At 40.4% G+C, this 26,142-nt stretch overlaps 1 protein-coding gene across 1 annotated transcript in view; it reads right to left on the bottom strand.

Annotated features, from left to right (window-relative positions):
- The window catches only part of stxbp5a (syntaxin binding protein 5a (tomosyn)), a 181,558-nt gene that overhangs the window by 42,727 nt on the left and 112,689 nt on the right, over positions 1 to 26,142 (bottom strand). The window contains exons 9-11 of the mRNA XM_047388111.1: positions 10,522 to 10,645; positions 6,642 to 6,720; positions 4,639 to 4,793 (exon numbers count right to left, since the gene is read on the bottom strand). Of these exons, the coding sequence (XP_047244067.1) occupies positions 4,639 to 4,793; positions 6,642 to 6,720; positions 10,522 to 10,645 (358 nt within the window). The remainder of the gene's footprint in view (positions 1 to 4,638; positions 4,794 to 6,641; positions 6,721 to 10,521; positions 10,646 to 26,142) is intronic.

The following is a 26,142-nucleotide window of genomic DNA, read 5'->3' as shown; positions in this document are numbered from 1 at the left end:
CAGAGGCTGTGTTTTGTGTAAGACCACAATTTTAAACTAAATTAACTTTGCAGTTAGTTTAGTATCTGACCTAATTTTGATGCATGTATCCATTCAGGAACTTTATACTTTGTTTTATGGTTTGAAAGTACAGGGGTTTCGCCAGATTAAATCCCAAATTTAAACTAATCACCCTGCCTGCCATAAAGGGGGGTGAATCAAAAGTCAAATTGCAGTTATTACACTTAGGAGGTGTAGCAATTTTCTTTTTCCTTTGCATTGTAAACAAAATTCCCTTAAAGGTTAAGAGTAGTGTCTAATCACTAGCTCCTCCCAGAAGGGTGAAAACTTTACTCTAAAATACCAAACATCCTTAGAGAAAGGAGTAGCATTGTAACACTTGGAGCATAGTGTTGTCATAAGTTACAGGTTGAATGATCAACTGGTACACCCATTTTACAATCAAATGTTTCCAATATATGTATAGTCAGATATACATATATAGCTGGACATACATTTGTTAGATGTTGTTGCTTTTAGCAACATTCTCATAACTTTGTTGTTTTGTAGTGTCTGCCAGAATGATGGAATCACACTCCATTATGAATTCAGCAGACGTGGAGATGCAGAAGGTGGTGGTTGCTGATCTCATCCGTTTGTCTCCAGATGAGCGGGATGTTTTAAATCAGTTTGACCTTGCCACATGTGATCAGAGGATTCAGGAGTTGGTAAACTTCATTAAGTATCCGACTAGAGATGCTCTGATTTCAGATGTTCTTTGTCAGCTTACCTTGTTGTATCAGCAGAAATCACAACTGGAAGCTAAAAGATATTCTCAGTTACAGGCTGACCATCAGATGACTCTTCAAAGAGAGAATGCTGCAAAGCTTGAGCTCTCAAAGCTGAAGAGTCGACCAAGAAAGCTGAAGCAAAGTTAGTGGACCTAAAGGCAGATGAGCTCAAGAAAGCTTCATCCCAAAGGAGGGAACAAACCCCCACCTCTCAGGTACCTGATTTGCATTTTCACTCACAGCAGCTGCAGCAGCCACAGCAGGGGGCAGACTCAGACAGCAGGCATCCAGCACCTAGGTCAGAGTCTCCCCTTCCTAAATTTAGCCAAAATGTCCAACTTACTTCCACAGACCTTAACAGAAATGTTGGAAGTCAGATGGTCTCCAGTGGTTTCCTGCCAAATTCCACTGCAGTGAACAACCACCAAGATGACCAAGTGCCGGACTCAGCGTGCACAAGTGGCCCGATTCAGTGGGAGGAGCACCCCTCCAGCCTGATCGGCACCCCTCTCCTTTCTGACTCTGTGTCGACCCCTACGGACCAGGAGAGAAGCACATGGTTCTCAGGTGACTCAATCCAACCTGACCGACCACCACTTGCACGGGTCCATTCATTAGAAAGCTCTCATTTAAAGCATGAGAAGACTTGTCTCCTTCCCCAGAGGTTAGGTCAAGATCTTCCACCATTTCATGAACCTAACCAACGTGAGTTCTCAGATGGGCGTGGTCCACCTTGGGAGCATGGTGTCCGTTTCAAACAGCTTGAATTCCTTGCTAAAGACATAGAAGTTTTTGATCCAGGTTACCAGGAGTCAAATATTGATGCCTACCTGTTTGAGGTTGAACATGAGCATGAAGGACTTCTTGACTTGCGTTTTGCTGGCAAAAAGACATAAATTCAACTGGATCCAAAGCCATACGATCATCGATCATATGCAAAGTTAAGTAGAATGAAATACTGTCTGTGTATCCGGTATTTTCATTCATGAACGGGGAAATTAAGGTGTAAGAGTTGCTTAACTTTCTCTCCGAAGTCCCGCCAAAGCAAAACTGTGTCGCAGAGAGAGATCCCCGGCAGAGAAGCTGTTTCTACAAGCCGAGCCTGAAGGACGAACCACGGCTTGCACCACCATGTTTACGGTAATGAACAGCTGGTTGACGGACCGAACGAGTCGCCCAGCTCTCCGGAGCTAACCCTATTGTTCACAGAGCGAACGCAGAGGTTAGCTGAAAGCCAACCGCTTGTTGACTGTGGACGTTTATTCGAACTTCATCGCCCTTGGACAATGTTTACTCACCATGGTCAGAGGTTAGGTTTGGGCAGATTAACAGATAGGTTTAGGATGAAATGATCTAAACGTTTTCATGTTATGAAGTTTTGTTTTGTGGAACCTGGCTATCTTTAGTGCTAGTAGGCTAGCTACGGCACGCGCCGGTTCTGTGTTCTTTGTATGTTTTAAAGTTAAGATAAACTTTATTTAAAGGGTGGTTTTAACCAGAACATTGCTCATAACGTGCCGTCCGCTCTTATGCATTTTAACCCTTTTATTAACCCTGGTATTTTAAAGGTATGTGTTGATTCTGGTGCTAAGCTCTCCGCTTCTTTGTTAGCTCAACGGCTAGCCGGATAAGGACACATGGTAGCACTAAGACTATTAAACAGAAAGGTGGTTGGTTTTCAAGCTAGTGAATAATCGTCCCTGAACATCATTTACTAGATTTGATAACTAAGTCAACACCATTAAGTCCCATTTCTCCAGAAAGATTTGGCGCTTTTCCAAAATACCCCTTTTATAATCTTTCTTCGAATATTATTTCAATAACTAAAGGTAGCTAATTAGACGCTGATGTGAAATGGTCATCCAGAAGGTTGGTTTTATTCAGTAGATCATTATTTAAAACATTATTTTATTAAAATAATATTTTATCTGATCTTGCATTGTGAAGGGTGGTCTAAACGTTTGCTGATTATTGCCTAAGTTAGTTCCAAGACTAACTTAACTTCACTTCCAGATTCTTCAAGATAATCCTTGGTTCTCAAACATAAACATTGCATGGTAATGTTGCATCACTTTTTTGGTCATGATTTCCAATCATCTTTAATCAACTTGTTTATATTGTACATAGCCCATTAGTTTTCATTTTTCTTTCATTCTGCTTGGTAGTTTAGTTGAATTGTTTTAGCATAGGAAAGAGTTTGTTGATTGAAATATGTTTGACTTTGAGTTGACTTATTTTTGTTAATAAATTATTGTATTTTAAGAAATTGTGTGAATTCATTCCATATATGTGCAGAGTTTATGCTGTTCAATAATGCCAGAGCTCGTCTCACACCTTTCTATTTTGTCCTAATACCATCGCCTTACTGGGCCGGTATTCACAGGACAATCCTTAACAGACCGAAATATTATTTGATAAATATTAAAATATTAATATTAAAATATTAATATTAAAATATTAATATTAAATAATATTCTCAGATTCATATTTACAACATTGCTATGGCTGAGACAAAAATGTCCTTTTAAAACCCAAAATTGCAACTTCTTCAGGCAAACTTTGGAGCATTACAGGAGCAGCATCTGTCCTCTCCGATTTTCCTATCACCACCCCTGTTCTTACTTGCTATGGCAGTCACAATGGGAAGCCTTGTCAAATCAATTCTGGGCATGACAGAAATGTATTACTTTGTTTAGAATAAACAAATGGTAGGAAGAAAGTCAAAGCACTGTAATAAAGTGTTTTTTTTTATTAATATTTGAAAATTTTTAATTCCCTGTGCAGCCAGAACATTAACAGATATTTACTAGATTACTGTAGCACATAAAACAATAACCAAGCTGCAAAATATCATGGTTTTATAGATTTAGTAACATTTTTACCATATTTCATAAAATCATAAATGCAGTCACAGAGGTAATGTAAAATGTAAAAAGAAGTGAAAAGATATTCATTTTATTCTTTTGGTCAATCCTATGAACTTTATGGAAATTTTAAATTGTACGTTTTAGAAATGGCCTATGGCAGGAAAGTTAATGGCCAGATGACATACCAGAGAGTACCATTTTACACTTTTTGTCTTTTTGAAATTTTTTTTTTTAATTTTAACATAACTTAGTAGACCTTGCAACAACAACAAAAAAATAATTATTATAATATTATTATGTTAATGAGTTTTTGGTCTTGCCTGCAGAAACATGCCTGCTGAATGCACCTAAACGAGTCAGGTATGGTACTATGGTAGCCATTTGTTTTCACACTTCATTGTTATTATATTTTGGTCTCCTGGATGTTCTGCAGCCATATTGTTACAAATAATATACCAATGCTGCAATTTGTCTTGTGCAGAAATAGAAACCCACATGTGACCATCACCAGATAAAAAGCAGTGGATGGTGGTATCAGGTTGCCAGCGATTTAATAAACTGTTACATAATCTACTAATCCTCCCTCAAACTGTACATGTGGCACATTACACAGTACCAGAGATTACACCCAGGATTACACACGTTCAGGACCTCATGCCGTTCAGCTAAAGCTGGACTTGTTTAAACTGTTGACTCACCAGTATAGGAAAGAAGATAAAATTTAATTCTGATGGAAGCCTATTATGTACAAAGGTATAGAATTAAAATGTAATGTAATATTTTGCGTTTCAGATAATGAAAGCGGTAGGTAGAATCCCTCCCCGTGGGAAATTTATTGCAAAAAGCGGCAACACAAAGGAGAGCAACACGACATAATTAAACAAGAGTAAAACGAATGTGTGGGTATTTGTGTGTCTGAACCCACAAGGAGCATGAAAATTCTGCTTGTAAATACGCATAATGTTTTAATGTGCCATTTTCTGACCAAAACATACTCTTACCGTTAGGATATGGTGTCTCACATAGCGTAAGAAAGTCTACTATAGGATAATCCATCTCCAGCACAGCGACACTCTTTCCATGCATAACTGTCAGACATGGCCTCCGTCCCACTGTATCGTAGGACAGACCACCAGAGAATATAATGAAAGGGTCCCTGGATGTAAAAGAGAAAAGAAGCATAGACATCATAGTTTGTCAAACCTTTGTATATGAACTATAGTTTGATAAAACGGGCAAATATTTTTGAGTGAAAATGTTTGGAAAAAAAATGTATATAGCTTATATATTGGGATTTTAAACAGTTTTAAATAAGTATTAGGAATAATTACTGGTATTAAAATATACCAACATTTTTAATAAATTAAGATTTAAAAACAGCTAAGATTTTCATAATGAAGTTTTAATTAAATCCAAAAGAGAGTGTTAGACCAACCAAGCAATTTGTCACTACATAAGCAAATTGGTTACAACAAAATAAATGCTAGCAAAAAAGTTAGTCATGGTTTGAAAACTGCTGGGTGGGTAACACTCATAACTCTTGTTAAGGTATCGCTGTTTTAAAACAATAGCTGGCAAGGTTTCTGCAAGGTCTTAAAGAGTTTATGTTTTCAACATCATCACCTCAATTTTAGGGATTAAAAATTCCACTCCACATTTTAGTTTGATCAAGTTATGTCTTAAATTTGTACATTTGATCAATAATCACTTCTTCCTTATTTTATTTTTTATTTATGTGAGAAATGTTGTGGCAGCATCCATTTGTTCCATGTGTTATAGCTGGGCTCAAGAAATGAAATGTTTTGGGATACCCCAGGATCCAGGGCTGCAAAAACTCTGACGCTATATCACTGTGAGCTTGCATGTAAAGTAAGTAAATCCTCTGAATGGTGGAAGGCCAGGAGCTAGGTAGATGTAGACAGTCTGCTATTGCTGGCTTTGGCAATTTAAAACAAGTCTAACTGAAAATGCTTCTATCAAATGGATATAAAGCAATTTTAGTGGATCTTAACAGTTTACTGTTTCACAAGACACTATTGTTAAGTTTGGTAATGTATCAATCTGCCAGATATGCTGCTACTCATCAGAACGCTGCAAGAATTGAGTAAACGTTTGAAAATTCCCAAATTTTTGCTGCAACATTGAAATTGGCCTATTTTTGTGCTTTCTATGGCTCATAGTTGTTGAAAATTTTGCTGTCGGACTCACAATCAGCAATCCACCAAATCCTATGATGAGTTGGATTGATAAAGTTTGTGTATGCTTAGCTAGTTAGCTTTCCTGTCCACTACAAGTTTCTTTGTCATGGGAGAGTGTATAATTAATCAAGTTTGATTTGAAAACAGGGAGTTCAATAATTTTCAAGTAGTAATACTTTAATATATGCTTTATTTTAAGGAGTTTAAGTTAGGTAACCTTGTTGTAAAAGCAACAGACTTGCATGAGTGTCAAAAAACACAACCAGTGATGTTAAATTTAACTTAGTAAGTAAAATATTAAATACAGGAAGAGTTATTTTTTTAATTAATGTAGCTCATAATTTGAATCATAATGATCTTTAAACTCTGAAATTTAAGTTACTAAATCTTGCAGAGGCTGCAGGCCCTACCGGAGCAGATAGCCTGGCAAGAGGAATTGTGATTTTAAATAAAAGCACTTACATCATGTTGCACATTTTTATTCTTAATTTGTGTTTAAATACTGTGAGACATTTGTACTTAAGGTTATACTGTGAAAATACCTACTCTTTACAGGCCCATGGATAATACTAATACAATGATAAAAGGATGTTTAAGTATTTTTAAGTATTGCATATTCGGCTTAGCTGAATAAATACTGAACATTTATTCTGTAGCTTTATTCTAGGAAACAAAACATTCTGAATATATAACATGGCAAGTACAACTAAGCTTTTAACCCCTGTTAAGGACCTTGTTGTGTTATTTGTCAAAACTGTACACTGTGTTTGAAAAGCAGGCTTGTAAGGGTAGAAGAGGGAGCCTACCCATTTCTCGTTGTTTTATATTCCACTTTGAGAATGGGTTTACACGGCTCTGGCTTCTTTCCATCCTTGGGCTGTTTTCCTAAAATAGAACAAACAGAAGTTACTTTACTTTGCCCGTTCGTTGCTTGCTCTTCTCCTCCTCTCTTCTTGTTTCTCTTGTCATTTAATTTCTCCCCCTGAAGCAACACTAAAAACGCTGGGCTGAACAGTCGTAACAGCAACAGAAGATTTTTACAAAAGACAGGAGGAAGAAAAATGCAAGTCATAGATGTGCTGAGGTATGATGTTTGTTGGTGATTTTGCAGAAACAATCATATTAAACCTCATGGGTTTTCAGTTTAAAGGAAATTCAAACATATTTAGATTTTTCCATGATGGGAAGACATTGAACATAACGACTCCTCATGTTTCAAGGTGATGCCTCCTGCAGGGTGACCAATGCAAATTTTAGTAACATATCAAAAAAGATAGTTATGGGAGGACTTACTTAAATCAGTCAAAGGAATTTGCATAATTGCCCATTAAATACCAAAGTAATTATGTACAAGGCAGTGAGGGAAACAACTAATTAAAACGTTGCTGTGGTGAAATCCTTCCTGAATTCCTTGCATACAAAAACAGCCTGAAAACTATAACTTTGTATTATTTTAATAACTGCCCTTGTTCTTGTCTAGACTATTTTGCTCTGTGACTTGTCGACACTCCCACGCAACCTGCCCTTTTCTTCAGGTCCTGCATCCAGGTGCTGTCAAAGTGTTCTGTGAGGTGAGTAGGTGTACGTCTGTATATGTGGTGCCCGGGGCAGAGAGGTATGAATTAAAACATCTTCAGGAGAGTACATTTGCTTTCAGAATGACATAAACAGAGCCTCAGCAATAAAGTACATGTATTGGAACATAAGGGAAAGCAAACAAAGGCAGATTATAATTGAGCTGACAATATAACCTCTAATTGAAATTGCAAGAGTATCATGAGCAGGGAAATACTTGGAGGGGTGCTTTCAATGAGAGAGGATACAGGATGCATGTTTAATGTACAACTTGAATTTTGAAAAAAATAAGAGAAGAGCAGAAAAACTGCTGTGTTGATTTTTAACAAAAAGAGAAAAAGGTACCTAGGTAAGGTAGCAAGACAAAATATAAAAGTTAAAGTAAACAGATATGTTTGAAACATAAAGTATATTTAGACCATTTTAGTAAAATATCTGATTGCAGCAAGTTGTATATTTGAGTTGTGAGCATCATATCTAACATTTTCAAATATATTTCAATAGGAATAAGCAGTCAGGGCCATCAATGTAATCAGATGTGTGGAACCCAGAAATACAAAATTTTAATATAACAATAAGAGTATCTTAAAATAATAAGATAAATTCTTCTTTTGGATATGACGACGAAGAGTGGGAGAATTTTTTTTCAGAGGGGATTGTGTTACTGTCAATTTGTATAGGGACAAAAATTTGCCAAACAGCAATTGTTGTTTGAAATCACTGGGGGAAAATATTCTATTTGGTGGAAATTTGGCTTCCTTTAGTGCACATTTTAAGCCTTAAAACTAAATAACAAATTCTGTGGACGTAATCCTGATTAATCCAACTTGTTCCAGCTGCCCTAGTGTCACAAAATGCTGGAGCAAATGAGAAGCCATCAGAGACACTGAAAATGGCACTGGGAGAAGAGTGTATCATTTTTTACTTTTTCAAACAAGACTAAGTCATAAAACATGCTTTGTTAATAATGTGCTTGCAATTCATTCAGTCCTTTATTTAAGTTTTGGGGTTTTCAACAAGAAGGAATGAACTCAGCTCTCATGTTCGTTTTGACTCAGAAGGTTCTGCTGATCGACTAAATCTCGACTGAGAAGGCTGCATAAAAAAGTTAACATTTATTTACAGAGGAAGTAGGTTGTTTGGATAAAAATAAGAAAAATGTCAGCTAAAGATGTCTTAGTCCTTTCAGTTTAGCATCCCCCAGTATACCAGGGTATCCACCCATGGCGACATGCTGCTTTGTCTTAAAGGGGACATATCATGCATTTAAATTTTTCCATTTCATACTTAAATCATTCAGTTGTGGTCTATATAAACTGGAACTTCAATGCTTTGGTCTGAACTCCTTGTTATTGTAGCTCAACCCCTGTTCTTAGGTGTGAAAGCAACTCGTTTTGGTGTGGTATCTGTAAATGCTACTGAGGCACTTCACACCTTGCCCCCCAAGAGGTCAAAAAACGCTGCACTTTAACCTGTTCGGCCATTACTTTAGTTTGATAACAATTATCTAGCGCCGCAGAAACAAGAAAAAAATGGCAAAAACAATGCAAAACTGTTTATGTAATAATATTCAAAAGACGCAGTACGGTTCTGTCCACAAAGAGCTGAAAGCACCACACAGCGCTAACATAAGCAGAAGGAACGATGCTACTGCTATCAAAACAATGGCCAGGATGTTATATCAACGCACAATAAATTCATGTCTAAAATAAAGTTTGTTGTCAATTTAGCGTTATTTGCAGCTTACCGCTTTGCTGTGTCCATTGTTTCCATAGACAGAAGGAACTGACCTGTTAATCAGATTAAGTGTTTCAGCAAATCCTTCTTGATCCTGGCAGATCTTGCTGAAGTAACTTGTCCTTAAAGTGGGGGAAATAGGAATTTCCCCACTAATGGGGGTAGATTTCCATGAAAAATTAAATTTAACAAGGCCCTTCGAAGAGGTTCCGATGCTGGGGGACGGTGTAATAAATTGTGTGGGTTAATACACCAACAACTGAACCAAACCTATCCTCTTTCAGTGTAGGCATACTTGAGCTTGGACTACAAAATCACAGCGAGAAATAAATATGGCGCCAAACTGATCAGCCAGAAGTCCATGACCTTATTTAGTTGTTCCACAGCAAATACAGTGATGCATCAGATGGAAAAATGTAACAAATGATAGAGAAAACTGAACAGCCTGAAAAATGTGACCCAAACAGAATATTAAGAATTCTCCGCAGCACCTAGAGAGACTAAATTAAACTTTCCTGCACTCCTTACAGACTCCAACACAACAAAATGTATTTTCATATGTCCCCACAGACCCTCCGGCTGCGGAATGCAGTCCTTGAACAAGAGAGTACCTGCAATAAGATGGTACCTCCCTGTCAGTTTAGAGAGCCCCTGAGCCCAACAATGGACCAAAGGCCTCCGGGCCAGAGCTGTGTGCCCCCGCATGCACTGGCCCAAAACCCCACCGGCATACTCAAAGGACCCAAAGCCCCCAGGCCCAGCCAGGACCCCTGCCCATGGGCGACATGCCTCAGGAACCCCGAGCCCACCCCACACTTACCCAGGAACAGCATGGCCACCAGGCCATTCCGCCAGCACAGACCCCCAGCCATCATTCAATATTTCTAACATGCCATAACACAGAATTAATTACCATTATGCTGAAAATGACTGATTTGTTGTACCGCACATGGTGAGGATATTGGTGGGGCATTGTAATAAACTTTTTTTTCTATTATTTTTAAGTGGGAAGCATGTTTCAGACCACAATTTTCCAGACACAAAGTCCCTTTTTGAATAAATTAAATTTGTATTTAGAGGTTCCACTGTACACCTGCATAATGTTTAGAGGGCCATAATATTTATGTATTATATGTAACTGTTCATGTCTTATAATCTATTTTATCTATATATATATATATATATCTTTAAATGTACTTATGTACACAGTTGATTGGATGATTTGATCATTCTGCTCTGTCTACCTTGTTCGCCAAGTAAACTTCAGGCTTCTTGTCAGTGAACACCACAGAGAATGCTTTATAAACTAAATATGAAATAGGTGGATTAGGTTGTAAATGTGGACCCAACTGTTGTGTGTCTTCACTTCCTTACCATGCGGTGTGATTGTCTGTATGGGTTTTCCTTGGCCTCTGATGTTCCATATAGTCAGAGTTCCATCTGAGTGACTGCAAATGAACTGCTTGCCCTCATGATGCCAGGCAACTGAGTGGATAGCCTAAGAAATTACAGACAGGAAGGCAGAAGAGGGACAGGTGAGGTGGGTTTAGAGAGGGGGGGGGGTGGGGGGGGGGGTGGGGGGTCTGAACAGGATAAGAACATCATGTGCCACCAAGTCCTAAACACCACACGTTTGCTGCAGTACTGAAGCCATATGGTACACATTCCTTGTAAGTGGTTTAAAACCTTGTGATTTTGTGCTCATGGACAGCTGGTAGTAGTCAGATAAAATAGTCCTTTGACTTCTGGATTGTTTAAATGGTATGTTGCAAACAACTATTTTAAGAGTCCTTTCTTGGTCATGGTGAAAAAACATGGATGCTGATGGGTTATCATTAGCATGAATGAACTTATCAGAGTTCCACATCATAAAGGTAAAACATTGCTGAGGTAAGAGATGAGTCTTAACAGAGTAGGAGCACACCACATATGATGCTAGAAATGTCAACATTTTGCATTTACACCATTACACGTAAGATGTTTTCTATTAGCTCTGGTAAAATGATTAACTGTTAAGTTTTGTTCATGTTTTCAGTGTAAAAACTGAAAATTTTAAATGTTTATTACATCAAAAAATATATATGTTTATGAACCATAATTCAGTTCCTCTGGTATCTGACATGATAGAAATTTGAGTTGTGCATGTCTGAAAACTGATCCTGGGTTACTACTAACTTAAAAAAAAAAAAACAGTCAATGCATCTATTAATTCCATGCTTTGCATGACATTCCTTTTTTCAACTCAAAAAAAAAGGAAAAATCCTAAAAGGGAGATAAACTTTTCCAGATTGAAGTAGAAAAATATTCAGTCCGCTCGATTCAATACAAACTTCATGCACAAATATTTTTTTCAGGAGACAACCAAAGAATTTAATAGTATTTGATTTGCTAGATTAATCTTTTTCACTCTGACATTTTGCAAACTTAACTTCCCACACTTGCCAGTTTCCTTGTCTATCATGCATTGTTGACACTAGTGTCTTTAAGGACAGACTTCACCTTCCATAACAGTTTTCAATTTGATAAACAGGTTAGTGCAGTAATCCAGTCTAGCTTCTGGTGTCTGAGGTTGATCACTAAAATCAAGCCAAATCCATCTCATAGTGCTTTTGAAAGGGTGATTCATTATTTTGTTACTCCGAGACTGGAACACTGCAACAACGTCCAAAACGCTGCTGACTGGTAAAATAACGTGTCCACCTTACTCCCAGATTGTCCTCCCTGCACTGGCTGCCTGTACGTTGTAGGATTATTTTTAATATTTTACTTTTGGTTTTTAAATGTTTATATGGTCAAGTATCTCCTTGCATATCAGAGCTCTTAAACATGTTCCCAGCAGAACTCTGAGGTCAGGTAATCTGCTGCTTTTTGATTTTCTTAGGGAGTTGAGCTTTTTCTGTTGCAGCTCCCAAACCTTGGAATAATCACATCTTAATGAATGGCCAATACCTTAATGATTATATAATTTTTTAAGATTTTTCTTTTTAACTTCATTTTTAATTCCAGTTGAGCAGAAGTATCAAGCTGGTTAAATTGATAGTTTTATTTTCTAATGTTTTTATTGTTTTAATTGCTCCTATTCTATTAGTTTTACTGTGGATGTTGTTTTTATTGCTTATTTTATTTTATTTTATTTTATTTTATGGACCTGTACAGCACTTTGGTCACTCTAGCTCTGTAAAGCGCTCTATAAATAAATCTTGATTAATGGAGTGACATGTCATTTGTAGCTTATCTGAAAAGAATGTTGATGCCAAAATGCGCTTACATGACTGTAAGTCGGTACCTTGCATGTGCCACTGCATATGAATTAGACTTTCAGAGTGTCATTAAACATAATGGTTGTAGAGTGTCTGGCTTACAGTTTGCTGACTTAAGTAAATAGCTACAGAAAATAGGAAAATGCTTGTGTTCATTTGACACCATTGATTAGTCTTTGTCCTTTTTTCCTTTCTATAGTATTGCTGTGCCAAACACTAAAGGGGGCATACAGAAAGAATTCAAACCCCTTCACTTGTTTCACAGTTTATTACATTACAGACTCGTTCTAAAACTAATTTGAGTCTAGCTTTGCTTTTTTTAAATCTAGATAAAAAGCACAAAATTAAAAAAAATGTTTACATATTTTTACAACTATTACAATGATATCCAGAAATTAGCTCAGCTGCATCTGATTTCCACTGATCATTCATGACGTGCTTCTGCAACTTGATTAGAGTTTACCAGTAGTGAATTCAACTGACTTAACATGATTCAGAATGAAACACACTTGTCTACATGAGGTCTCACAACTAACAATGCATGTCAAACAGAAACCAAGAAATTAAGTCAAAGGAACTATGTGTTCACCTCAGAGACAGGAAGAAAGCCGCTCCTAAAATGTACATGGCTTTTGTCAAAACACACTTAAGAAATTGTTAGGCCCGTAAGAAACAAGATTCTTTGGTCTTATGAAAACAAAATAAAACTTTTTGGCCTGACATCCAAGTTTCATATTTGAGGACCAGCAGAGACTCCTCACTCCTTAGCTAACATCATCCATCCTTGAAGCCTGGTGGTTGCAGTATCATGCTGTAAGGATGTTTAGAATACTTCAGTTTATAAATCACCGAATGGCTTAGCACCAAAATACACAAAATATTTGTAATCATTGTATCAACCTTTCAGACCACTCAGGTCTTGTGGTTCAACTCTAATCTGCATCCCCAGAACCAAAACCAAACATCAAGAAGCAGCATTCAATTATTATGCTCCACTAATCTGAAACAAACGTCCAGAAAACTGCAAAAATGCTGAATCCCTGAGTTCTCTTTCTGATACCTGTCAGTCTTTAGTCTGACTTTTCATTACTTTCCTCATTATGCCAATGCTATGTACTTTTTTCTGTTTTCATCATGTAAAGAACTTTAAATTGTCATGGTACTGATATGTGCTCTACAAATAAACTAGCCTGGCCTAATGAAATAGTATTAGCTCAACAGAGAAAAAGGATTTACAGCTCAGAACAGTAGAGAACATGAGTTTATAGGTAAAGATTAAGGGAGTCTCATTCACATTTTTTTTATATTCACAGTATTGGGAAATAAATACACATTTTACAGTATATTCCCTTTAGGTCACATAAAGAGCCAACCTATTTGATACAAAGCTCATAGACACCTAGAATCAAGTTACTTATACTCGAAAAATATTCCTTAACATAAAAATACTTTTAATTATGGGTTATTTGCTTGTGGAATTTCCTTATTTTCTGTGTATGAAGATTTGTTGTGCAACAATAATAAGACATGATGAGTAACTGCAAAGATATCTTTTTAGGCTGATGATGCTGGCATGGTAAAAGTGGTGGGTTTAGTGAGCAGCAACCAAGTAGGAAGGATAGGCTTGTTTATAAATTCGATTCATCGGAGTGCCATGCCAAAAGGCATGGATGTACTTATGTAGGTGTCCTGAATGAAGTGTGAAAAACATTCCCATTTTGCAAAATATATTTGGGCTCCATGCTTTTGAAATATTGTGGGTTACCCATGACTAAGTAACCTGTTTCTTCAATCTGACATTTAGAGCTGATTGTTTTTGGTAATCAAAATCTCAACACGACATTGGGAATGGTGAATACATTCATAATGTTTCATTGCATCTTATTTGTATAGGATATTTTTCTATTGCAAATCTACAAACTGTCTATGGTAAGTTAAAAATTGTAATCAAACAGCATACCCTAACAAGGAGTATTATGAACAAGAACTAACAGATATCTAATTAATAGGAATGAATTCTTAAAGAAAAGCTAGCAAATTGAAAGACCTAATAAAAAACCAATCATTTTTTATTTCCAAAATCCTTCATTCACACTATCAATGGTGTCCTGACAGCAGCAAGCCCTCAGAGTTCTAAAAATCTGTTCTTTCTGACAGTCCCAATAGGCAACAATCTACTATACTTAATTGGAAAATGAGCAGGGTAATTAAAACACATGATACTCATCAAATCAAACAATACCAATTAAAAAGACTAATTTCATGATTTATCACATTAGGCCGGTTTCCACAGATTGGTCTTTAGGGAAGAGAGAATACAGTCAACACTCATTAAAGTCACAGGAGAACCACACAGACACACACACAGCAAACCCAATAACAAACACACAAATTAATCTTACCTAAGGAAACCAGATGCAGATCATAGACATGCATGTCACAGGCTTGGCTGGATATTGTCTGGCAGCAATGTATCATGCTGGGACCTCTTGTCATGCATAAACCTCTGTGTTTCAATCACTTCACAGTACAATATGCTGACTAAGTGAAAGAACTTAAAAAGGAAAGGGATTTATTTTTGCTTTTAGAGACTTTTTCTTTTCCAAGACAACAAAAAGTTAGTCAGGTAGAAACAATGAGATTCTTAACAGTTCTTTTTTTAAATTATTTTATTCATTTATTTTAACATACTAGTGCCTCTCAATAAAGTAGGATCTAAATGCAACATAATTAAGCTTCTCAAAATGATTCTATTGTCAGAGTTCTGGGAGTTTCTTTCTGTTCACCTGTTTTACCTGCTACTAACCCCATCCAACATCTAGATGGCATCAGGTGCACGGTAAGAGCTGAGTCCACAGGTGTTCTCCATCAGCCTCATCAGGAGAGGAGCTTAAGTACCCAATGTTGCCAACACTCTGGCGCCTGAGTGGTAACCTGGTTACCTCACCTGGTTTTTGCCATTAACGGTATGAACCTTCAACACATCACACACAAGACCAAGCCTTTGGAATTAATAATCTCTGGCAATCATCGTGAACTGATATCCTTCTTCATGTTTCCTGTATCTGAGAACCCCCTAGTCTTAGGTTTTCCCTGTTTCCAGAAGCACAATCCACTCCTTAACTGGTCAAACTGTCAAATTAGTTCCTGGTCCACTAACTGCCTCTCCTCCTGTTTACATTCAACCGTTCTACCCAAACAACCAGAACCTGATCCTGGAACAGCAGAGTATCCTGACTTAACTTCAGTTCTGGAGGAGTATATGGATCTAAAACAGGTCTTCAGTAAGACTAAGGCTCTATCTTTACCCCCTCACAGGCCATAGGACTGCGCCACTGACCTTCTCTCTGGGGCACCTCTGCCCTCTAGTCGACTTTATAATGTCTCATGCCCAGAACGTCAGACCCTCGAGTAACATATCACTGAGTCCCTAGCTGCAGGAATCATTCGTCTCTGAGGGACTTCATTGATCGTTTCGTTTTTGTGTATTTAGATTATATCCTCATTTACTCAAAAGACCTCTCAAAGCATCAACAACACGTCCGCCTGGTCCCTCAACATCTCCTAGAGAACCGTCTATATGTAAAAGCTGAAAAGTGTGAGTTTCACAAGTCCTTCGTTACCTTCCTCGGATTCATCCTAGAGGGTGGGCAGGTTCGTTCAGACCCAGACAAGATCAATGCTGTACTCGAATGGCCCACTCCTGACTCACGTTAACAGCTTCAACGGTTTTTGGGCTTTGCCAATTTTTATAGAAGATTCATCAGAAACTACAGTCAAACTGCAGCCCCATTAACCGCTCTGACTTCCACTAAACATCCTTTTGAGTGGACTCCACAGGCAGATGCAGCTTTTCATAAGCTCAAGGAGAGTTTCTCTCAAGCCCCCATTTTCATTCATCCAAACCCGTCAAAACAATTCACACTTGTAAGGATTATGATTATTGATTAATTAATATTTATCAAGAATTATAATTTAAAATCATAATTTGAGAAACATTTTTTTTTATTTCTTAACCAAAAATCATCACTTACGAATAGAAATCAGAGATGTCCTCTGGAGTTGTGATTATGGGCTCAAAGCTCTTTAATAATTACAAATTATTAACCAAAACCACCAACTGTCACTGTTTATTCAACCACTTCACCGAAGATGGAGGATCTTCGACCTTGTTTTGACAAATAAATCACTCTTGCACGAAATAAACACAAACGCTTCTCTTAATTATATATATGAAGATTTATTGAAGCCAAATAATCCTGATATACCATTATTCTGGTCCAAAAACCTTCACCTAACTAAGAAGCACTATTCTACACAAAGGGAATAAAACTGACTACCTACCAATAATAATAAAAGAAAAATATATATGCATTTTGTGTCTATGAAGATCAAGCCAGCAGTTTTATGGATAAAATGTGTAATTTGGGTTAAATGGAAAGAGAAGTCCTCCTGGTGTGTTGATGTCTCGATTCCAGCGGTCAGCTGATAAAACGGTGAGCTGGGTGCTCTTAGTCACCATCAGCTGATCGCAGAAAATCTCAGACAAAGGGTCATTAAACTCTGAGGCGGGAACTCAGTGGAAAATCTCCAGCAATAAAACTGGAACAAAGTGTGGTCAGACCACGAGGTACAGACCGCAGCTGCTTTGAATGAAAACTTTTAAAAGTCCAACTTCTAACTCCTGGCTGATTTGAGATCAGTCGGACAAAACATTAACCACGCACAATTCAGCAGCGCTTGCGCAGCAAATCAAAACACCACTCAGCATAAAACACTTCAACCAGTATTGCATGCAACAAGTTAACACCTTAGATTAACTACTGGTGATTCTAAATCACCTTCACTATGCCTCATCCTGCCCAGACCTCTAAATGCACGTATCCGGTTTAATATAAAAAGAACGAAATTACTTTGACGTTGATTTCTTCTCTCCACTGGTTGAGGATGGGTCAGGTCGGATGAAAAATTAGGGGAGGGGGGACCACGCATTCCATGATCAAATTAAGAAAAAAAACGAACAGTAACTTCTCATCCATCCAGGAGGGGAAAAGATGAAGAACCGTTTAGTCGACTGAATAACAAGGAGGAAACTCATCTCCTTGGAAATAGAACCTCTGTAGGTTTTCACCTGCGCCGGGTGTCAGTGCGGTCTTCGATCGGCGAATAAATCTGCTGATCTTCGTGTGTCAGACAGATTTCCAGCTTTCAAGCTCTTCCAGGAATGGCCTTGTGGAGCAAAGGTTCGCCTGCGAGCTTTTGTCTCTCCAGATATGCGCCTCCGTTGCGCTGTCCTGTGAGACACGCAGGAAATGGCAACAAAACTCTCCATCTCAGCCGGTTTATACTCCCAGTGACGACAGAGCTGCGACGCCTGTTGAGCTGCACATGTCAAAATGTGAGATCAAAATGGATGACCCCAACACACTAGAAGTTGATGCATCTGACATTGGATCAGGGGCTGTGCTATCCCAAGTTTCTGACTCTGATGCCAAACTTCACCCATGTGCCTTTTTCTCCTGTAGATTCAATCCAGCTGAGAGAAATTATGATGTGGGAGACCAAGAACTCCTGGCAATAAAACTGGCCCTGGAGGAGTGGCGTCATTGGCTGGAGAGTGCTGAACACCCAGTTGTGGTATGGACAGATCATAAAAACCTAGCCTACCTTCAAGCAGCCAAACGCATTTACCCTCGCCAGTCTTGTTGGTCTCTTTTCTTTTGACGTTTTAACCTCTCGATCTCATACAGACCTGGTTCCAAAAATACCAAGCCCGGACGACTCTGACAAGGAGCCTGCTACCATCCTACCGCAAAGTTGTGAAGTTGGAGCCCTCACGTGGGATGTGGAAACGAAACCTTGGTATCCCAGGCCCTCAGAGGTGAACCAGGTCCCAGAACTGGACCCCCAAATTGGACTTACTTCCCATCAACTGTCCGGTCCCGCCTGATCCACTGGTTCCATTCATCCAAGTTCTCTGCCCATCCTGGTTCTAGTCGAACCATCGCCCTCATCTCCAGAAGATTTTGGTGGCCGTCCCTTCATAGGGACGTTAAAGAGTATGTACAAGCCTGTACTATCTGTGCTAGAAATAAGTCCTCTAACCAACCACCCGCAGGACTGTTGCAACCCCTTTTTGTTCCTAAGCGGCCGTGGTCACATATAGCCCTCGACTTCTTCACCGGACTTCCCACTTCAAGAGGTGTGACCACCATTACTCACTATTATCGACTGTTTCTCTAAGACCCGTCTTCTCATTCCCCTCAGAAAACTACCCTCTGCCCTTCAGACAGGTCAACGTCTGGACATCAGTTCACAGCTAAGGTTTGGAAACAATTCTGCTTAGCATTGGGAGCTAAAGTATCTCTAACCTCCGGATATCACCCACAGTCCAATGGCCAAACAGAGAGGATGAATCCATCCTCCGTTGTTTAACATCAACCAACACCACAGACTGGAGCCAATTCCTGCCATGGGTCGAGTACGCTCATAATTCTCATACTTCTGCTGCCATAGGTTTCTCCCCTTTCGAAGCTTCTCTGGGCTACCAAACACCATTGTTTTCCGCGGATGAGAAAAAGATCTCTGTCACTTCTGTACATCATCACATCCGTAGATGCAAACACATCTGAGCAGCCACGGCACAAGCCCTTCAACGCATCGCAGAACAGAACAAGAGGTATGCTGACAGGAAAAGGTTTCCAGCTCCCCAGTACCAGCCTGGTCAGAAGGTTTGGCTCTCGTCACGTGACATCCCTCTAAAATCTATGTCCAAGAAACTTGCCCCCAGGTTCATTGGCCTGTATGAGATTGAGGCAGTTATCATTCCTTCAGCTGTCGGCCTGAAGCTTCCTTCGAGTCTCCGCATTCATCCAACGTTCCACGTTTCTCAGATCAGACCTGTCATCACAAATCCAGACTCTGTCTTCGCAAGAGAACTTTGCGGATTATTTCCTCAGTTGGCTGCATTCGGGTTTCAAGTCTCCTCTCGCTACCTGTGAATGAACCTGGCTCACCTTCCACCGTGCTTCCCTCCAAGATCATCCACCTGGTGCCATCTCCACCTCAATTACAAGTAAAGCAGAATTACCTGGACCTTTCACTTACCCGACACGTTCCCGGAATATCCATCATCTACCTTCTCCTCCCCCCTGGCGGATCTCCTAATCACCCTCTGTAAGCAAAACATATCAAGATCAACAACCCAGAATTTTACCTGTCACGTACCATTGATCCCCTCTCCACACAGCGGCGAGTTCCTGTTTCTCCATCAATCAAAATATTTCTTAATAAACTTATTTTCCTGTTTTCTTGAGTGTATTTCTCCATGTGGGTCAAAGTAGCTAGAAAAACGATGACATCTATATTACATAAGACCAACAAAAAGGGATTTTCAATACAGAAATGCCATGGCTATCAAAGTGAAGATTGATTACTGAAATGTTTGTCCAACAGACAGTCACTGATGCCATCCAAAGGGAGGGCAGGCCATTAAAGCTGGATGCTTACAGAGAGTTGTATGCAAGCATTTTAATGAAAGTTTAGTCAAAGGCAAAGCTCTGGTAGAAAAATGTGCCCAAGCAACAACCTTTAGAGGTTTGTGAAGCAAAACCCATTCTAAAGTTTGGTGGAGGCTCACATGGCAAGGACTATGGCTGGGGTCAGAGCTTCAAAGCCACCATACACAGACACAACCAGATCATGGGCTAGAAGTGTTGTATTCTTTGTGTTAAACAACTCCCAAATCTGAGACGACGTCAAAAGCTTCTTACCTGGTCTATGGAGAAAAAGGTCCAGACTACTTTGGACTAAATACTGTCCAAGGTATTTTATTTGGATGACAGTAATTTTTGCATTTCATTTTTAAATCAAAGTCCCAGGGTCTGGACAAAGAGTGGAGAAGCACAGAATCCAAGTTGAGGTCTAGTGTTATGTTTCAATAGTCAAAGATAAAGGGAGCCATCTTGTATGCTGGTTTTGGTTCACTGCTTTTTAATCAGGCTCATATTCAGCAAAACAGTCTACTAGGAACAGCACTTTATGCCTTCCTCTACTAAATAGCAGAGAGAAACATCAAGTGCCACAGTAGTTTTATGGTAACTGTGTAGCTTTGTGTTTTTGCACAACTTGCAAGTTTTTTTTTTAAACTGTGTCTCATAATGTAATGTGGACTTGAGATTCTTTAAAGGTACATACAAATAAAATGTATTGTAATTAAGCTTTAGGACAGGGGTCCCCAACTAAAATAGCACTACCATCCATCATCCAAACACTTATTTTCATTTTTATTTAACACGAGAACTTTTGGGTTTTTTTTAGCTAGTGATCGATTATTCATATGTCCACGAAATCATCTGCTGAACAAAAAATGTGCACTCCAACTTAAGAACCAATATTAAATGCACTTTGAATTACATAGTTGAGCTGGGTCTGTACATTTTGGTATAACAATTTGGCTCTCATTGTTGTGCTTGTGGCAGACATGGCAGTTTGCTTAACTTTTCCTTCAGTTGTCCTTCTTTTCCATCTAAACATGTTTCTGCCACAGCTTCCATGCACTATTTGTTCATTTTCCAGTCAGTGAAAGGCTTTTTGTGCTTTCCTATAATCCATGATACTCACTGTGAACACTTCTATACTTGCTGTTGTGCTATAAAATGCTGTGTAATGAGCCGTGTAGCTCGCTCATACTGTCCCCTCAGTTCATTTATTCTCCTTGTCCCACTGTCAGACCCAGGCGGATAGCTTGCTTCAACTTCCTATGTTCGGTTTCATAATGTCTCTTTAGATTTCCACTCCTTGTAAGTATAATGCCGCATTATCGCCACCAGCTGGCTTGGAGTGTGGACCAGAATGTCCCTGACCTACATAGCTGCCCGTCGCGCCTGTTCAAAAGTCAGACACGGCAGCTGGCAGGAATAAAATGTCTATATCAATCCACGTAGTAAATGAGAAAATGCTTTGTGGTTGACAAAACACTCTTTGGGTCCAGATTGGAACAGAGGTCCAGGGTTTGGGACCCCAGCTTTAAGAGATGCTGATTCCATTTTCCAACAGGACTTGACATCTGCCCACATATCCAAAACCACTAATACCTGCTTTAATGATCATGGTATTACTGTTGTTTGATTTGATTATTGCCAAGAAACTGAGAGACATCAAAGCCAACAAAAGCAGATGAGCTAAAGGCTGGTATTACATCAACTTGTGCATGGAGCCACAGGCTGTTTGACTCCATGCAACAACTTATTGTTGCAGTAATTCATACAAAAAGGAAACTCGGCCAAGTATTGAGTGCAGAGGAGTACTGTGGATATCAGCTCTGGACTATCTCCTAAACAGGTCCACGAATCAGGGCCCATATAAACGAAGAATCCTATGCCTACAAGTAGCTCCTAGAGATGTCATTGTAAGATAAGTCTTAGAATTCCTCAAATTCTTACAGTTTTCTTAAACCTTTCACTTGGTAAGATAAAACTTATTCACAAAGCACGTCAGGCCTTAAGAGAGCTCCTAAGATGAAAAATTGTTAAGAGTAGTGACGAGGACTCTTATTGTCTTAGCATTGTCTTAGTCATCATAAACTGTAAGCCTTTCTATTCCCCCCGTGAGTTCGCTTCGTTCATCCTGGTCGATGTTTACATCCCGCCGCAAGCTAACGTGCAGGTCGCACAGCGCATGCTCGCCGACCAGATACTGAGTGTGGAGCGGACCAACCCGGACTCCTTAGTAATCGTCGTTGGCGACTTTAACAAAGGTAATCTGACCCACGAACTCCCCAAATATAGACAGTTTATAAAATGTCCGACCAGAGAGGACAACATTCTGGATCTCTGTTACACCACCATCAGAGACGCTTATCACGCCGTCCCACGTGCTGCACTTGGCCAATCCGACCACATCATGGTCCACCTGATTCCTGCATACAGGCAGAAACTAAAGCTCTGCAAACCTGTTGTGAGGACGACAAGGAAGTGGAGCAGTGAGGCTGTGGAGAATCTCCAGGCGTGTTTAGGCTGTACAGACTGGGATGTGTTCAGGACTACTACCAACAGTCTGGACGAGTACACAGAGGCTGTGACTTCCTACATCAGCTTCTGTGAGGACAGCTGTGTACCATCATGCACCAGGGTGAGTTACAACAACGACAAACCCTGGTTCACAGCTAAACTCAGAAGGTTAAGACTGGATAAGGAAAAGGCCTTCAGGAGTGGGGACAAAGACATATACAGAGAGGCAAAGTACAAGTTTGGCAAGGCAGTGAAAGAGGCCAAACGACTGTACTCTGAGAAGCTCCAAAACCAGTTTTCAGCCAACGACTCTGCGTCTGTCTGGAAAGGGCTCAAGCAAATCACCAACTACAAGCCGAAAGCCCCCCACTCCATCAACGACCGACGCCTCGCCAACAACCTGAACGAGTTCTACTGCCGCTTTGAAAGACAAAGGGACAGTCCTGCAACCATCCCCCACGACACCCCCCAACAGCTGCAGCCACAATCCACCACCCCCATCTCTCCAACCTCAAGAGGGGCCTTGGCACCTCCAACCCCCACCCTGAAGTTCCCCCCCACCAGCCCCCTACCCACGCCGAGGACGGCTCTTTCCATCCAGGAGAGGGACGTAAACAAACTCTTCAGGAGACAGAACCCCCGGAAAGCTGCTGGTCCGGATTCTGTCTCACCAGCCAGCCTGAAGCACTGCGCTGATCAGCTGTCTCCAGTCTTCACAGACATTTTTAACACCTCACTGAAGACATGTCATGTGCCAGCCTGCTTCAAGTCCTCCACCATCGTCCCTGTTCCCAAGAAGCCAAGGACCACAGGGCTTAATGACTTCAGACCCGTCGCCCTGACCTCTGTGGTGATGAAGTCCTTTGAGCGCCTTGTGCTCTCACACCTAAAAGACATCACCGACCCCCTCCTGGACCCCCTGCAGTTTGCCTACAGAGCCAACAGGTCTGTAGATGATGCAGTCAACCTAGCCCTTCACTTCATCCTCCGGCACCTGGACTCCACAGGAACCTATGCCAAGATCCTGTTTGTGGATTTCAGCTCTGCCTTCAACACCATCGTCCCAGCTCTGCTCCACGAGAAACTCTCCCAGCTGAGTGTGCCCGACTCCACCTGTAGGTGGATAACTGACTTCCTGTCTGACAGGAAGCAGCGCGTGAGGCTGGGGAAGCACGTCTCTGACTCCCTGACCATCAGCACCGCTTCCCCCCAAGGCTGTGTTCTCTCTCCTCCGCTCTTCTCCCTGTACACCAACAGCTGCACCTCCAGTCACCAGTCTGTCAAGCTTCTGAAGTTTGCGGACGACACCACCCTGATCGGACTCATCTCTGATGGTGACGAGTCCGCGTACAGATGGGAGGTGGACCATCTGTTGGACTGGTGCAGCCAGAACAACCTTGAGCTCAACGCTCTAAAGGCAGTAGAGATGGTTGTGGACTTCAGGCAGAACCCAGCCCCACCTGCCCCCAACACCCTCTGTGACTCCACAATTGACACTGTGGAATCTTTCCGCTTCCTGGGAACCATCATCTCCCAGGATCTCAAGTGGGAGCCAAACATCAGCTCCCTCATCAAGAAAGCCCAGCAGAGGATGTTCTTCCTGCGGCAGCTGAAGAAATTCAACCTGCCAAAGACTATGATAGTGCACTTCTACATAGCCATCATTGAGTCCATCCTCACCTCCTCCATCACCATCTGGTTCGCCGCTGCTACAGCCAAGGATAAGGGCAGGCTGCAGTGTGTCATTCGGTCTGCTGAGAAGGTGATTGGCTGCAGTCTACTGTCGCTCCAGGAACTGTACACCTCCAGGACCCTGAAGCGGGCAGGGAAGATTCTGGCTGATCCCTCCCACCCCGGTCACAGACTCTTTGAAACTCTCCCCTCTGGCAGGAGGCTGCGGTCCATCCGGACCAAAACCTCACGCCACAAGAACAGTTTTTTCCCATCTGCCACCAGCCTTGTTAACAAAGCCCGGAAACCACACTGACACTCCCCCTTTCCCCCCCCCCCCTTTTTTTTTTTGCTGACAGGACACTTGTAAACTGTAACTCTATGCGTTACATTAACGCTCAGCTTGGACTCCTGCTTTACTTGCACTGCCATACTTGCACACTGATCATCTGCACTGTTGTATTGCTCTTGCATCTTATACTGCTCTATACCTACTCTCACTCACTTAAAACTGTGCACATATATTTATATTATATTGTAGATATGTTTATACTGTTTAATTTGTATTGTATTGCACTGACTACGCCAAAACAAATTCCTTGTATGTCCAAAAACGTACTTGGCAATAAAGCTTTTCTGATTCTGATTCTGAGAAGATGGCAGAAACATATTTGTAAAAAATTGGAGAAAGTTGACAAACAATATGTACATAAATACACATTCTAGACAAGATCAAGTAATGATGTAAACACTATATACATAGAAGGAAATGAGGTGAATAAGTATTTGCTGTATTGTACATGATGATGTCAGCAGCCATAGCCTTAATGGTCATCAACACCCCTCTTTCTGTGAAGAGGTGTCCTGCAATCTCTCTAGCTTCTCATTGCAGCAGGCACCAGCGCTTCTCACATTCCAGGTTGGTGCGTGAAAGCCGAGGGAACAACGCATTCATCTGCTTGGCAATGCACTCCCAAGTCTGCCTCTTTGTTTGCACCATGATCCTGGGACCAAATTAACTTTTTAACACTTCTCTATTCTCATCCACACCAGCAGGCTCTGCTCTGTCCAGTTCTGTTTTCTCTACCTTTTTTGGTCGTTTTACCAAGTCCAACCACTGTATACAAGAAGGCATGCACATTAAAATGCTGACAGGTGAGTGTCCACATTAGTATCAAATAGTAGTAGAACAATAACCAGCATGTTGAGTAAACATAACAATAAGAAAATCAAAATAATGATGAGCATGTAAATAAGGTACAATGCTGTGGGACAATTAATTAATTTTGCCAAGTTGTATCATCATGACTTACACATTTCTTTATCCTGTCTAAATTCTTTGATGATTAATTTGGCCCCATTCACACTGCAGGCAAATGTGGCCCAAATCTGATTTTTTGGGGGTCAAGTGACCAGGTCAGACTTTTTAGAACAAGTGTGAACCCTCATATCTGACTTTTTCCAAGTCATATTTGAGCCACATTCATTTGTGGTCCTGAATCCGAATCGTATCGGATCTTTTAGAATGTGACTCCAGTGGGAACGAACGACCAAGGCGCATTAGGCTACATTCACACTGCAGCTTGAAGTGACCCAAATCCGATTTTTATGCCCGTATGCGACCTGTATCCAAACGTTTCATGGCAGTCTGAACGTCACAGATACAATTTTTTCAAATGCGACCCAGGCCACTTCAGGTCTTAATGCTCAATTCCGATTTTTTGGAGCGGTCGTTCCGCATACGGGCAAAATAAAAATCAAATATGGGTCACTTCAAGCTGCAGTGTGAACGTAGCCTTGGATATGTGGTCCTCAATCCGATACGTATCTGATCTTTTCAAAGGCGACCTGTGTCTGTACAGCCAGGTCGCATTCATCCGACCTGTACGTCATTGATCCTCGACAAACGTCACTATTCTGGGTCCTGGTACACGGAAGCGGGAAGAAAACAACCATGGCGGACATGGTTGTTAATGTGCTGGCTCCGGTTGGAAAACAACTTAAAACTCGTAAGGTAAGGTAAGGTAAGTTTATTAATATAGCGCTTTCAGCAA

The sequence above is a fragment of the Girardinichthys multiradiatus genome, chromosome 15 (genome assembly GCF_021462225.1).
Source record: "Girardinichthys multiradiatus isolate DD_20200921_A chromosome 15, DD_fGirMul_XY1, whole genome shotgun sequence".
NCBI lineage: Eukaryota > Metazoa > Chordata > Actinopteri > Cyprinodontiformes > Goodeidae > Girardinichthys > Girardinichthys multiradiatus.
The sequence above is the reverse complement of the archived record's forward strand: the minus strand, read 5'-3'. Positions and strand labels throughout refer to the sequence as shown.